The 13,923-nt window shown below is 35.3% G+C and overlaps 2 protein-coding genes across 4 annotated transcripts; both read left to right on the forward strand.

Annotated features, from left to right (window-relative positions):
* Positions 1 to 1,848: 1,848 nt before the first annotated feature.
* LOC148202932 (uncharacterized) lies at positions 1,849 to 5,625 on the forward strand. Of its 3 annotated transcripts, none has more exons than XM_088111094.1 (5): positions 1,849 to 1,950; positions 3,166 to 3,284; positions 3,621 to 4,421; positions 4,634 to 5,046; positions 5,142 to 5,625. In XM_088111094.1, the coding sequence occupies exons 3-5, from the start codon at positions 3,771 to 3,773 to the stop codon at positions 5,254 to 5,256; spliced, it is 1,179 nt and encodes a 392-aa protein (XP_087967220.1). In that variant the 5' UTR covers positions 1,849 to 1,950; positions 3,166 to 3,284; positions 3,621 to 3,770; the 3' UTR covers positions 5,257 to 5,625. The 3 variants fall into 3 exon arrangements, with proteins under 3 accessions (XP_087967220.1, XP_087967218.1, XP_087967219.1); XM_088111092.1 differs by having other exon boundaries at positions 3,640 to 4,421; XM_088111093.1 differs by lacking the exon at positions 1,849 to 1,950 and adding an exon at positions 2,014 to 2,338 and having other exon boundaries at positions 3,640 to 4,421.
* Positions 5,626 to 12,025: 6,400 nt separating this feature from the next.
* On the forward strand, positions 12,026 to 13,399 carry LOC148202933 (germin-like protein subfamily 2 member 2). Its single transcript, XM_088109706.1, has 4 exons — positions 12,026 to 12,052; positions 12,223 to 12,285; positions 12,400 to 12,468; positions 12,827 to 13,399. Exons 1-4 carry the CDS (start codon positions 12,026 to 12,028, stop codon positions 13,397 to 13,399), a joined length of 732 nt encoding a protein of 243 aa, XP_087965832.1.
* The last annotated feature ends 524 nt before the right edge of the window (positions 13,400 to 13,923 follow it).

Below are 13,923 nucleotides of genomic sequence, written 5' to 3' on the forward strand. Positions count from 1 at the left end.
ACTGTAATTTTGGATAGCACACAGAGCAGCCCACCATAAAATTTTTATTGTAGGATGGCTATCATGGAAGTTTATAGATACAAGTTGAATAATTTATATTGCACAGATACAAATGGTAATAAATTGTTAAGATATAATAAAGAGAATCTAGAGTAGTTAATAATTAGTGGGATACCATGGAGCAGGCCCATAATATCTTAAATAACAGGATATTGAGTTAAAGTGGATGCATTCAGTTAGTAAATATGTGAGAAACCCTTGGAATACAGAGTGATATCCTTTTTTATCCTTCTTTTTAATCTGAAGGTGAGAATGAAGTAGTTCCATGATTTGTTCAAGTTCCCTTTTTTTTAATATCCCTAGAAATCAATTAGTTCAAGGAATAGTGGCATGCCCGTGTTTTGGTCCTTTTTCATTCCCATAATGGGTTCTTTTCAAGACCGGGGAAATATCATGCAAACAATACAAAATAGCCATCTCTTTTGTTCACCATTAGCTTCACATGGTTCAGCAATTGCTGCAATATTCACCTACAGCTTCCACTGCATTCATTCATGAGATTCATATCTTTCATCTCTCCAGAGCCTTGAAGCGTAACATACTCATTTCAACTCTCTCTCTCTCTCTCTCTCTAATATTTCTTGTTCTGTTTATTTCTCCCATATTTTTCTCATATTCTCAAAAGCAGACTGAATTTGAAATAGTTTGGATATGAAAATCATCTAGCTCTTTTCTATATTTCTATCACTTTCATTTGATAAAAGAATAATGTTTTTCACAGGAAGGAAATTTCAAGAATTAAAATTTCAAGAATGATGTAATACTTAAGATTGAAAAGAAATAATTCTTGAGGGCTTAATTGATCCCTCTCACAATCTTCTATTTATAAGAATAAATTGATACACAAATACATGATAAATAGGGTAACCCTAGACACAATATAATCATGATAAATAGGGTAATCCTAGACACAATATAATCATGATAAATAGGGTAACCCTTGACACACTATAATGATGATAAAATAGGATAAATATCCTAACACTCCCCCTCAAGCTGGAGCATACAAATTGTATGTACCAAGCTTGGAACAAATAAACTCAATCCGAGGACCCCTTAATGACTTAGTCAATACATCTGAGAGTTGATCGTTTGACCCAATAAACTCAGTACATATTTCTTTGGTCAACAACTTTTCACGAACAAAATGACAATCAATTTCTATATGTTTAGTCCTCTCGTGAAACACTGGATTTGATGCAATGTGGAGAGCAGCTTGATTGTCGCAATACATCTTCATAGTATGGATGTCACAAAATTTAAGCTCTTGAAGGAATTGTTTCACCCATATAAGTTCACATGTTAATGATGCCATTGCCCTATACTCGGCTTCCGCGGTTGATCGAGCTACTACATTCTGTTTCTTACTTTTCCATGAAATAATGTTTCCTCCCAGAAAAACACAATATCCTGTTGTAGACCGCCTATCAATAGGTGAACCTGCCCAATCTGCATCACAATACCCAGATACATGAATGCTTCCTTTATCTTCATATAACAATCATTGCCCGGGAGCCTTCTTTACATACCTTAGAATGCGAATGAGAGCATTCCAATGGTCAACACATGGAGCCTGCATGAACTGACTAACCACTCCAACTGCAAAGGATAGATCTGGCCTTGTAATAGTGAGATAAATCAGTTTGCCAACCAGCCTCCTATACCTCTCTGGATCGGAGAATAATTCACCTTCTTCTGTCCTTAATTTCTGGTTTGGGTCCATGGGACTGTCTACCGGTCTACAATCAATCATGCCTGTTTCTTGTAATATATCAAGAGCATACTTCCTNCTAGTATATTAGCATATCTCTTCCTTTCGATCATCCTTAAGCATCCAATACGTTTACCGACATATGCAAACTCTTTCTTCTTCTCCAGTTTTGGACTTTGGTAAATTCTAAATTCTTTCTGCTCTGATTTCATCTCAGCCCTATGATTGTCTCTCTTCCACTTTCTGACTTGCATGTTTTTTGTTCAACCAATTTTGTTTCACTTTTGTAACCAAAAGATTATTATATACCTTCTGGTTCTGAATGCTGCCACTTTGTTTTATTTTTAAAACACTTTAATCTGCAGGTGAAGTTGGAATTTTCTCTGAAATTGTCTGTTCTGAAGTTTTTGATAAAATGGTTTTTTTGCTGGCAAATCCTTTTATATTTTAATATGAGAATAGCTTTTTAGCCCTTGACTATTTTATGGGTATAGGAAGGTTTTGGGATCTGAGATAGATCTCTATCGTTTTGACCATGTTCCCTGATTTCTTTCGTGCGATTCCTGTGTAAGTTTTCACTCTGCTGGTGTTTTTATTCACTGTACCATTTTCTGGTTTTCTAAACTTGTTTATTCTGATGAGTCAGATCTTAATCAGGGCTAGAGGACAAATTATTGGTAGGGATTTTGTAGGGAGTCATCTTGTTTTGTAGGCCTTTTGATTTAAAATTTCGGTTTGTAATTTTGTAGTTGAAAACTTTCGAAAAAGTTTGAGATTTTTAAACTTTTTTCTTGTCCTATTATACCTTCTGTACCTTCCTTGTATTCTACTTAGGCGAAATCTTTTACTTATAAAAAGAAAAAGCAGCATACTGGTACTTGCTTTTTAGTACTTAAATATTATGATATATGTAATTTACATGTTGTGTGGATATTAAAAGCTTAATATAGAAAATGGTCCCCAGTTATTCTGCCTTAATATAAACCTTTGTTCTTAGAAATATTGGTAAATTCTTCATTTCTTTCTTTCTTATTCTTTCTGCTTTATTTTATGATTGGAGTGATGACTGGAGTTGGATTCTGTTAAATTTTCCTGTTTGTTTGGGAATCAAGAATTTGGGGTAATAGTGACATAATCCTTTGTTCTTTTATACTGCAATTCAAATAAATATTTTATGATTTCTTATGATTAGAGAATTGCTCTTTCTTTCTTTCTCTTTTTACTTTTTTCTTCTTTTTTTTATCCTTTGGAACAGTAGAGTAGAATGTTGTTATTGGATTTTAGCTTTGAGTGCTTCTATAGATCATGGAATCCATTATTGCTTCTTGTTTTCATTACATGCAGTTAATTTAGTTACTTCTAACCCATCATTGTTATTGTTTGCTATTTTTCAGATCTCTGAAGAATAGTGTAATCAGACTAGTCTCTTTGGTTGAAAATAGTCGAAGAACCACCTGCGACTGTTGACGAAAATTTACCCATGAATCTCTACCTGGCTGCACCATGAAATTAGGTGACATACTGTTTATTTATGGTCCCTGCAATTGGTTGTTTTACTGTATCTTGCTGACCTTTTACTTGGTTTTTGCTTTAATATGGGTTGGACAAGTATAGCTTTGGTTTACCATTTGTTCAGGGTGTTTTGTTTCTTGATCTGTGTGTTGAATGTGGGTTAAGCATGGTTCTTACCAGTTCTTTAAAGCAATTATGTAACTATTCTAAACACCTGTTCTCCTTATGATTTGCTTAGTTCTAACTGGTATCTGTTTATCAAATGTTTTAAATGGTATTGTTTCATTTATTATCAATTTTCTTACTTTTAAATTCTAGCCTAACTAATTTTTGACAGTATCATAATGAATGTGCAGAAGGAAAAGTGGCTTTTCGGCATTCAAATATTGGTCTTGAGCCTGAATCTCAGTCGTTTGTGTTCATCGACGATCGAATTTCTGATGGATACAAATTACCAAGCCAGAAACTGAAGGAATATGAGAATGAAATGCCTGCATTTCAAGAGAAAACTGAACAAGGTTTAGATTCATTACGATATGACATGGAGTCAGTTGATTGTGAAAGAAATGAATATGAAGCAAAGGTAAAGGACTTGGTTGAGCCAGTATCTCACTCTTCTAAGGATGTAGAGTCATTGTTGAAGTTTCCAAACGATATAGAATCAGTTAAAAGGTCTCCTTCACCCATCTCTAATCCTAGAGAGGGAGAAGGGTCACCTAGGAATTCTGTTGATGTTTACATGGTCAAAACTGTTACAGAATTTGAACCACATCCAGAAGTATGTTTCAATGAGAGTAATTATCATGTTGTCAAGGATATATGCATCGATGAAGGAGTCCTTAAGAAGGATAATGTGGTGTTTGTGAATCCTGTCGACGAAAAGGCCCGCGATTTCTTCCCTTTTGAGAGTTGTGAAACTAAAGAAAAACAGAAAGACAACACCAATATCAATGTACTAAGTCTAACACCAACAGAGGAGTCTGATAAGGTTTCTGCTAATCATAATCAGCACAAGGATTTGATGCTCACTGAGGTTTCTGGCGATGTCAACAAAGAGACACCTTCACTGGGAGACAAGGTTTTGTTGCAAGATTTACTCACTGAGGACTCTGCATCTTCTGATGACAAGGGTGAACAGGTATTTAATATATATTATCAAATATTAAATATGTTAATAGTTCTTTTGGAGGGATTGAATTTGGCATGTTAATTAAGTGTTTAAGATTGCTACTTGTTTGATTAGATACAGCATTGAAAACACAATGTGTTCATAGAGTAACTAGTTAAGCCCACAAGTTTGATATTTTCTGAGATCAAAACTGACAAATGACAAATGTGTTATATGTGCAGATCTCCTCCCTATTGGAAGAGTCCAAAAGTACAGACGAGGAAGCAATGTTGAGTAGCCCTTCTTTGGCAGTGGCAGATGATGAATCAAAGAAAGACAACAAGCCTCAAGAGAATGCAACCTTCACTCGGCAAGTTGATCCTTCAGCTCCTGCAGATTGTGGTAAAGAAGAATGCAGCCAAATTGGTAGTTGTAGATGTGCTGAAATCCATCATACAACCAGGCCAATAGAATGGAAGAGCGATGATCAGGCTGTAACCAGCCTCATTCGTCACAGCTTAGGTGAGTCAAGTTTCTCCGCCGTCGGTCCAGTGTCTGGTCGAATAAGTTACTCAGGGCCGGTACCTTACTCCGGCAGCATCTCCCTTCGATCGGATAGCAGCACGACAAGCACACGATCCTTTGCATTTCCTATGTAAAGTTCCAGAAAACTTGTTGAGTTGACATTTTTGCATTGGCCCTTTTGGTAAGAAATCCATAACTGATAAGCTGATTTTTCTTCTTCTGCAGAATTCAATCTGAATGGAATAGCAGCCCGGTTAGGATGGTGAAGGCTGACCGGAGGCATCACCGGAAGCAGCGGTGGTGCTGCTGGACGGGTGGCTTTCTTTGCTGTAAATTCTGAGAGATTAGTTTCTAAAGATTCTGATATATGATTAAAATTCTAGCTGAGTTTCATGCTTATACATGATCACCCTAGCTGTTGAGTAGTGTGCGGTAGGTTTAGAATGGCCAGCCAATGCTCTGAATGTTTGCAGGCAAACAAAGTAGTCTTTAGCTTAGTTTGCTTATGCTTCTCTCCTTTTTTTATCTTTTCCTATACATGGTTTCATTGATTTTTTTATTTTATTTCAATTACAAACAATGCGCAGTACATATTAGCTTTTCATCTTTTCATGTATAACTAACTGCAAGCTTTTCAGTTAGAAGGTGGTTAGTTTAATCATTGAACCCTTCTTGATTTGGATATGAATCTAATTTAAAATGTTTCCCATCTTTTCACCACAAATGCTATATATCCAATTATGGAATTGAGAATAGAGAATTTTCCTTTCAAACTGTATATTTGTTTAATTTCCTTGACCAATGTTCCAAGGAACTGGTTGGCCAACATAACTGGAAATACAGGATTGAGTCTCAAGATACATTTGTTTTTCGAGAAAATATGGAAAGTATATAAAATAAGTAATTTTGCTATGTATAAGCAAATAACAAAGGTTGTGCCAAGAAATTTCGAAAGTCATTTTGAATTTAGAAGAGCTTGGAAATTTGGAAAAGTATTTTTGGGAACAATTTTTGTCATGTTTTGCACAAAAGTATTCAATACTAGTTTCCACTAAATTTATTTTTTGTAGTGTGAGAATTTAACTTTATGTTTATAAAATCTAAAAAATAAAAATAGTGAAGAATAACTTTATTAAATTGATTAATGTAGTAATAAATTAATTTTTTTAATGAAAATTAAGTGAATATGTCTCGTTATATTTTTTCCAATCTAATGTATTTTAGTCTTTCTTAAAAATTATAATTTTTAGGGTATGCGATTTTAGAAACTATATTGTCCGTGTATGAAGACACTTCCTTGTGCACCAAAATGATAGAATCATTATGTTGAAATTCTTCAGTTGATTTGATTTTGCAGCAAAATGATTCAAATAATGACATACACGAGTGTTTCTTATTGTATATGCTAAAATAAGTTTTCATTCAATTTTATTCTGAAGTACCTGTCTTATGCTACTCTTTATATTTACTTTTTTCTTATGCTTATTTGATTTGAAGTCTTTCCAGAATTTCGTCTTCAGTTTAATACGGTTGTGTTCAAAATTTTCGTTCCTATTATTCCATTCATTATGATTATGGGGGATGGCTACGGTAATATATTGTTGAAGTGGTGATGAAAGTGAATATGGTAAGAGTAAAATTAATAATTATGAGATAGTGATGACGATGATAATAATAAAATGGTGACAACAATGATGATGAAAATAGTTATAATAATGATAATGACAGTAATTAATAAGATGTGATGAACATGACAAAAATAGTAAAAGTGATAGTAGGAATGTTGGAAGTGAAAATGATGATTGTTAGGATAACAAGTGGTGATTATGGGTTATAGAGTGAGTTGGTATCTGTTGACAGTACAATAGTGCGTGGTTATAGTTTTAACATATGTATAGTTATTTGTTATAGTTTTTCCTGTTCTGTGGTCAAACTAAGTTGTTCTCTTGCACTTGATTATTTAAGGCTTAATAGGATCTATTCAATTTCTTGCAATGAAGCTATTCAATACCTGCATTAACAGTTAGAACAGTTTGGTCGAAAATATAACTCCATTCCTGGCAATTATTCTCTCCAGATGATTCAGTTTAGTTTAGATAATGAAATCATTTTCCAATCTCATTAAATATCTATGATTGAATATAGAGTTTCTTTTTCAGTTCCAACATCAAATATAAAACTAAATTAAATGGAAAACATAAACATTTGAATATAATTGCACAAATAAGACAAGAGTACAAAGAATTTACTATTTCTTTTACTTTCAACACAATAAAGTTTAACCACTCACTATTATTATGATACTACAGTGAATTCATCAACAAAAAATAACATGGTGTTTACAATATGGAACTTTTCTCCCTGCTTTAAGACATTATAACGGTTATCTACTTATAGAATTAAGCTACTTTGTTTTTTTCTAAACGATTTATGCTTAACATTGACTTGTAGCTTAACTAATAGTGTTTTCTTATATGTAGCGTTTTCTCTATGTTTAATCTCTTATAAACGTTTTGATCTAAATTGAAATCTTATACTATTAGGCCTATAATACAAAGTTTAAATAAAATCTAAACTACTTGGCCTATAATACAAAATCCAAATAAAATCTAGACTATTTAGTCCAAAATACAAGGTCCAAAATTATTCTTACGTACTTTACTAAATTTTTATTATGGTTTAAGATGGCCGAAGAGAAAGAGTCGATGCTCATCTTCCATAGATGATTCCAACTCTTCATAAATGTGCTAGGTCATGGTTACGAATATCTCATCATCCCCCCTCTTAAAAAGAATTTGCCCTCAAATCTTCAAGTTGATATAGGGCATCCTTCTCTTTTTTTCTTTTTGGAGGTATTTGTCTTTGCTTCCCCAGGGTCAAATACCCTTCTACTTATAACACAAGATAGTACAAATGTTAGTAAAATAAGTATAAGAAGAATGTAGCTCCCAAGGATGGTACACCTTTGATCAAATAAATGATCAAGGTTTTGGTTTTTGGAAGCATTTTCTTTGAAACTCTTGTTTGCCTCGTGTTGATGTATGTGCTTTTGGAATGATTTCCCTTTTCAACACAAGGTTTTATTTAGTCTTGTATTTCCATGTTTCTTGATGAAGATGGTGAAAATACCTCTTTTATTTTTCCATACAAGTCTTTGGCCTTTAACATAAGAATTCTCTTGTTGGGAGAATTCTTTAGACTTGTGTTATTTTTCTTGACACTTAGAACATTGATTGTTATAAGTGTCTTTATTTTTCTCTTTACCTTATTCTTTTTCTATTTTCTTTCTCATTTGTTCTTGATCCTCTTCCACTTGAGAAGGTGTGAGAGGATGAAGTACAAACTTTCTTTTATTGTGAGTGATGATTATCTCATTGATGTGGCCATGATGTAGAGATTCTCTATCAAAAAGCCAAGGCCTACATAACAAAATGTGACAAGTTTCCATAGGTATTATGTCACATAACACACTATCTTCATAATTCCCTATGGATAGCTTGACCATCACTTGTTGATTAACTTCCATTTCCTTGTCCTCATTGATCCATTGAAGTTTATAAGATTGAGAATAAGGAAAAGTAGTTAATCCAAGCTTGTTAACCAACCTAGTGCTACAACAATTTGAACATGAGCCATTATCCACAACAAGGGAACCTATTTTGTTTAAGGATTTACATCTAGTGTGGAAGATGTTATCTTTTTATGTGTGCTATGTGAACTAGGTTGATTATGGAGAATACTTATTATCATAAGAAGTTCTCCCTCACAAGGATGGACATCCTCACTTACACTTTCTTCTTGTTTCTTTGCGCCACTTCTCTCACTCTCACTTTCGTCATCTTGGCTACTATATACATCAATACCCCTTAAGATCATGGTATTTTTGGTAGGGCATTGCGATGCAATGTGACCTCTACCAAGACACTTGAAACACTTAATTTAACCAGTGCGAGTGTGAGATGATGTTCCCACCCTTAGTCTCTCTTTTTCTTTATCTTCTCTCTTCTTCCTCCTTATGTTCCTAGAGGGTTCTTCTTCACCACTTGCTTACCATCTTATAGTCTTTCATAACACTAGAGTTAGAGTGGAAAGCTTTAAACCTTTTTTAAGAGTTGTTGCTTTACCTTAATGAAAATTTGTACCAAATCATTTAAGTCTTTGGTGGGGCAAAAATTCCACTCTATCCCTAATCTCAAGTTTAAGACCACTTAAAAACTTAGAGATGGTGGTCTTTTCTTCCTCTTTAATTCCCGTTATCATCATGTAGAGCTTCATCTTTTGCGTATAGCTCTCAATGCTTATGTCTTTTTGTTGGAGCCTTTGGAGTTTGTCCATTAGCTCCCTATGATGGTATAAGGGAATGTGTCTTCTTCTTATGACACTTTTTAAGTCATTCCAATAGGTGACTTGGTGAAAATTAGAGAGTCTTCTCTGTCACACAAGGGGAGTCCACAAATACATGGCATTTCCTTGGAAACTCAAAGTGGCCAAAGTGACCTTTCTCTCCTCACTCACATGATGACACTCAAAGTGTTGTTCAACTTTCATTTCCCAATCTAATTATGTCTCAACATCTTCTTTTCCATGGAAATGGTGGAGGTCTACTCTAACTTCTCTTGGAGGGTTCTCTCTTTGAATTTTAAGAGGGGGAGGTTGATAATATTGATGGGCAAGCCTACTATCTACCTCATAATGTGTGGGTTGAGTTGGAGTTTTAGAACTCCTTCTTGTGTGACTCCTACTCCTATTCCTACTCTTGGTTTTAATCTTGTTTTTCTTATATCTTCTTGAGCCTTTTCTTGTTTCTCATTAAGGACTCTAAGTTCTTCTTTCAACTTAGCAAAATACTCTTCTCTTTTAATTCTTTCTTTTTCTTTGATAAAAGTTTCTTGCTTTTGCCAAATCGTAAGTGACTTTAGCTCTTTTGCTAAATTTTTCAAAGTGAGTTTTAATTCCTCATTAGAGTCACTACCAATTTCATAGGAAGCTAACTTAGACATCCTTAAAGGTTTTCAAAAAGATACAATGCACAAGCAAATACTTAAATTTCAAAAGGAGTTCCTCAAGAGACTTAAGGAGGCAAAAGACACCCAAGTTTACTTCTAGGAAAGGGAAGTGAATCACAATGAATTGCTTATATACCAGACATTTCCTAGTCAAAGTTTACCTTAGGCACTCTTGAACCAAATTTCTCAAAGGAAACTAAAGTTGAAATTAAAATTGACACACACTAAACTATCACAATTAAAGAAAGCAAATAATAAACTAGTTATGTTGCCTAATGATTAAGTTAGAAGAACTTTGGTTCCTCTAACCAACCAACTAAAACACAATTTACTAGGAAATTAAGGATCTTGTTGGGAGATGAGATTGAGCACCAAAGACTTCTCCAAGATATCTAACAAGGTCGAATTACAAAAGGCAAAGAAAGGAAAAATTACAAAACTAAAAATTACAACCAAATCAAAGCTTCCATAAGCTTTACAAGTTTACTCCGCTTAAGCCCAAATCCTTACGATCATGATCAACCTCTTTTTTCCCCGACTTAGCCAAGTTTTAGATGAAAGAGAACAATCCTCCAACTTTACACTTACGACAACAAAAGACTTAACACAATCAAACAAACCAACAATTCAACCCTACACAACTTAGAAAATAACCATTCTCAACTCATTAGAAATGGATATAACTTGCACCACATGTATAACTTCCAATCAACAAACTTAACTTGTCCAAACAACAACATTCGATTCAAAACAACAAGAGTCAGCCAAACAACAACCAAAACAACGTATTCATTTTAATCAACAAAACACCAAAATTTAATATTGCAAATGAAACGAGAACACATAGTATATGAATCATGCACATAACAAGATGAAAATAACTTAAGTAAAAGACTAAAAGAGATTATATACCTTAACCCCTATGATTTATTCCCAAACATCTCTACCCATACCAAAATTAACAACTAATATAACTTAAACAAATTCTGAAATGTTATAAACATCATAAAAAATATTCCAATAGTTTAATAGCTACTAACAAACTCCTTTTAAGTTTGCACCTACACCATATTCATGCTTAAAGCAAACTTTTAAAATAGTTTCCACAGCAGAAAAAATTCCATGAAAAACTGGACATCAAAGATTTTTTCTTAGCACCTTTCTTAATCACTTAACATCACCAAAATTGCATGCTCAAAACTATGTGCCAATCCTCATATCAGTCTTCCTTATTTACTAATGTAGAAAATCAATTCTCTAGCAGCTTCTATCCAAATATGCACCTACACAAACTATGCTAAACCAATTGCTAGTACCATACAACATGTCCATCAACTATTAGTTTATAAAGAACAAGGTTCACTTCCAAAATGCTGCACGTTCAGAACCTACATAAAAATTACTTGTGTCTAGAAATAGAATGTTGTCTGAAAACCATATTTATGTGTCAATTACACCAAGCATCATATGTGTCAACTGCTGCACTAAAACTGAGAGGTACGCATTAGCTACAGTAGGCTGCAATATATGCGCCTGCAAGTCTTTCCAGTGTTCAAACAGTCCAGAAAATAAAAACACTACATCAAGTTCACTAATCCAGCGCTAATCCCAGTTCATGCACCAGACTCCATAATGCCTTCAAGGACTCACATACTTAAACAACCAATATAATCTCATCAGTGAACCATTAACCCCGTGACCATTGGTCACTAGTGAAAAATAGGGCTAAGAACACGGGTCATACGTCTCGGTTTCCAGAAAACCGAAGCATATGTAAAGGCGGTGGCCTTTTTGCAATTTGAACGAACTTATACGCCTCGATTGTAGGGAAACCGAAGCATAAAAGCCAAATTAGCTCGATTAAAAGCCAAACCGAGGCGTAATGTTCTGCCACTTTCCACCTAAAACTGGATATTCAACTGACAACTTTTTGAAATTGCCTTACTGCCTCGGTCTCTAACCAACCGAGGCAGAAAGGTTTTGTACTTAGGTATCTTTTCTCGCGAGCCTTGGGTATCCTCCATTTTTTTTCTCTTCTTCATTCAAAATCGAGAAGCTTAAAGCTTCTGCTCTTTTTTTTTCATCGCGGCAGACTCAACGTTGATGGCGAGTGCGGCGAGGCACAGCAAGGTCGTGGCGCGGTCGCGGTGAGGTTGCGGCGAGGGCGTCCTATAGCGGTGGTGTTTCTGCGAGGGTTCAAACTCCAACTTTTTTCTTCTCTCTTCTCTTTCCCGGCTTCACAAGAAAGGGAGGCATCAACCTTCATCTTTTCTTCTCTCTGTTCTGGTTTTGCCTTGCAGGAGCCTCCCTTCTTCCCCAAATCGTTCTCAGTTCTCGTTCTTTCTCACAAGGAGGGAATGCAAGTTCGAAATATTGGCGCGACCCATCTCTTCGACGCATGGATTCGTTTGCTGGCGTCTCTACGACGGAGAATGTCTCGGTCTATCGGAGTTTAGTGGCGGTGCATTGCATTCTAGGGTTTCGATTTGGGACTTTGGGGTCCTGTTCTTTTGTCTGCTCTTGTTATATTTGTGCAATTTGAGAAGGTGAGATCTGGGTCTGGGATTTTTGTTTGATCTGCGTTTGGGTTTCTTTGAGAGCTTCGTTGCATCTGCATTGGGTTTGACCGTGAGGAAGTCCACCTTCGAGGTAGCCAGTGACGACGAACATGTTCAGACTAGATGGCAGTAGACTCTTGGGTTGGGGCAGATTGAGCTTAGTTGGGTCTTATGCATTTTTGGTCATCTTTTGTTATGTCGCACACTTCAAGACCTTTGTATCACATTCACCGCCATTTTAGTTTTCTCTTTCTACTCTTATAGTTCAAATAAATATGCCAAAGTTGTGTTTAGGACAATAGTGCAGTAATCAGTGGTGTGTAATTAATTGTGTTCATGTGTGAAGGTGAATGGATTTTCCTGCAAGGCAGAGACGAATGTGACAGAAGCTGATTTCTTCTTTGCTGGTTTAGCCAAACCTGGAGTTATCAACAACACATTGGGATCTTTGGTTACTGCAGCCAATGTGGAAAAAATTCCAAGACTTAACACATTGGGAGTGTCTTTCTCTAGAATAGACTATAAAGCTGGGGGACTTAACCCACCTCACACACACCCTCGTGCCACTGAGATTTTGTTTGTGTTGGATGGTCAATTAGACGCGGGGTTTATCACCACAGCCAACAAGCTCATCTCAAAGTCCATTAAGAAAGGTGAAATCTTTGTGTTCCCGAAAGGTTTGGTGCATTCTCAGAAGAACAGCGGAGACAAGCCTGCTTTAGTGCTTTCTACTTTTAACAGCCAACTTCCTAGAACCTTTTTTGTAGCTGCAGCTCTATTGCCCAAAAACCACTCTACTGCCTCAGTTCAGGTCCCAACCGAGGCAGTAGAATCCGAGATATTGACTCGGTTCAGCAAGAACCGAGGCAAAATTCTACCGCTTTTTGACTCGGTTCACAACCGAGGCAAAAAGGGGTAGACTTTTTGCCTCGATTGAGGAACCACTGTCATTTCCCTTGACTGCACTAGTGGGTGAACCAATTCAAATAGTATGCACCAATTTAATAAGCAACTATATACTTAAGCTTCCACAACCAACATATTTATCCAGCACCATACAACAATGTGACTTCTATCTAACACTTAGATCAACCATAGACACCACATATATACTTATAAAGCTTCATGTTCAAACTTAAAACACCACATTTTTCTAACCAGAATTCTTAAGACACACCATGCATCAGCTACAAAAACTATATCCCTGGATTAACATTATATAGTCCATATTATCACTGCATCCAATCTGTTTTAATTAGCATACTAAACTGTTTTTTTTAACTAATAAAAATTTCCTGCACCAAACTAGATTTTGTGTCAGCTTAAACAACCAATTTTCAGTAGAATACCACAGCAAAAACTTTAATTCCAAGCTTGAATTTGCAATCCAGAAGCATGCATCAGTTATTTTTTAGTAAATATTACCATTGATTTAACCAATTA

This window comes from Vigna umbellata, chromosome 3, assembly GCF_029865625.1.
Source record: "Vigna umbellata cultivar VRB3 chromosome 3, Vumbellata_1.0, whole genome shotgun sequence".
In the NCBI taxonomy this organism is placed as follows: domain Eukaryota; kingdom Viridiplantae; phylum Streptophyta; class Magnoliopsida; order Fabales; family Fabaceae; genus Vigna; species Vigna umbellata.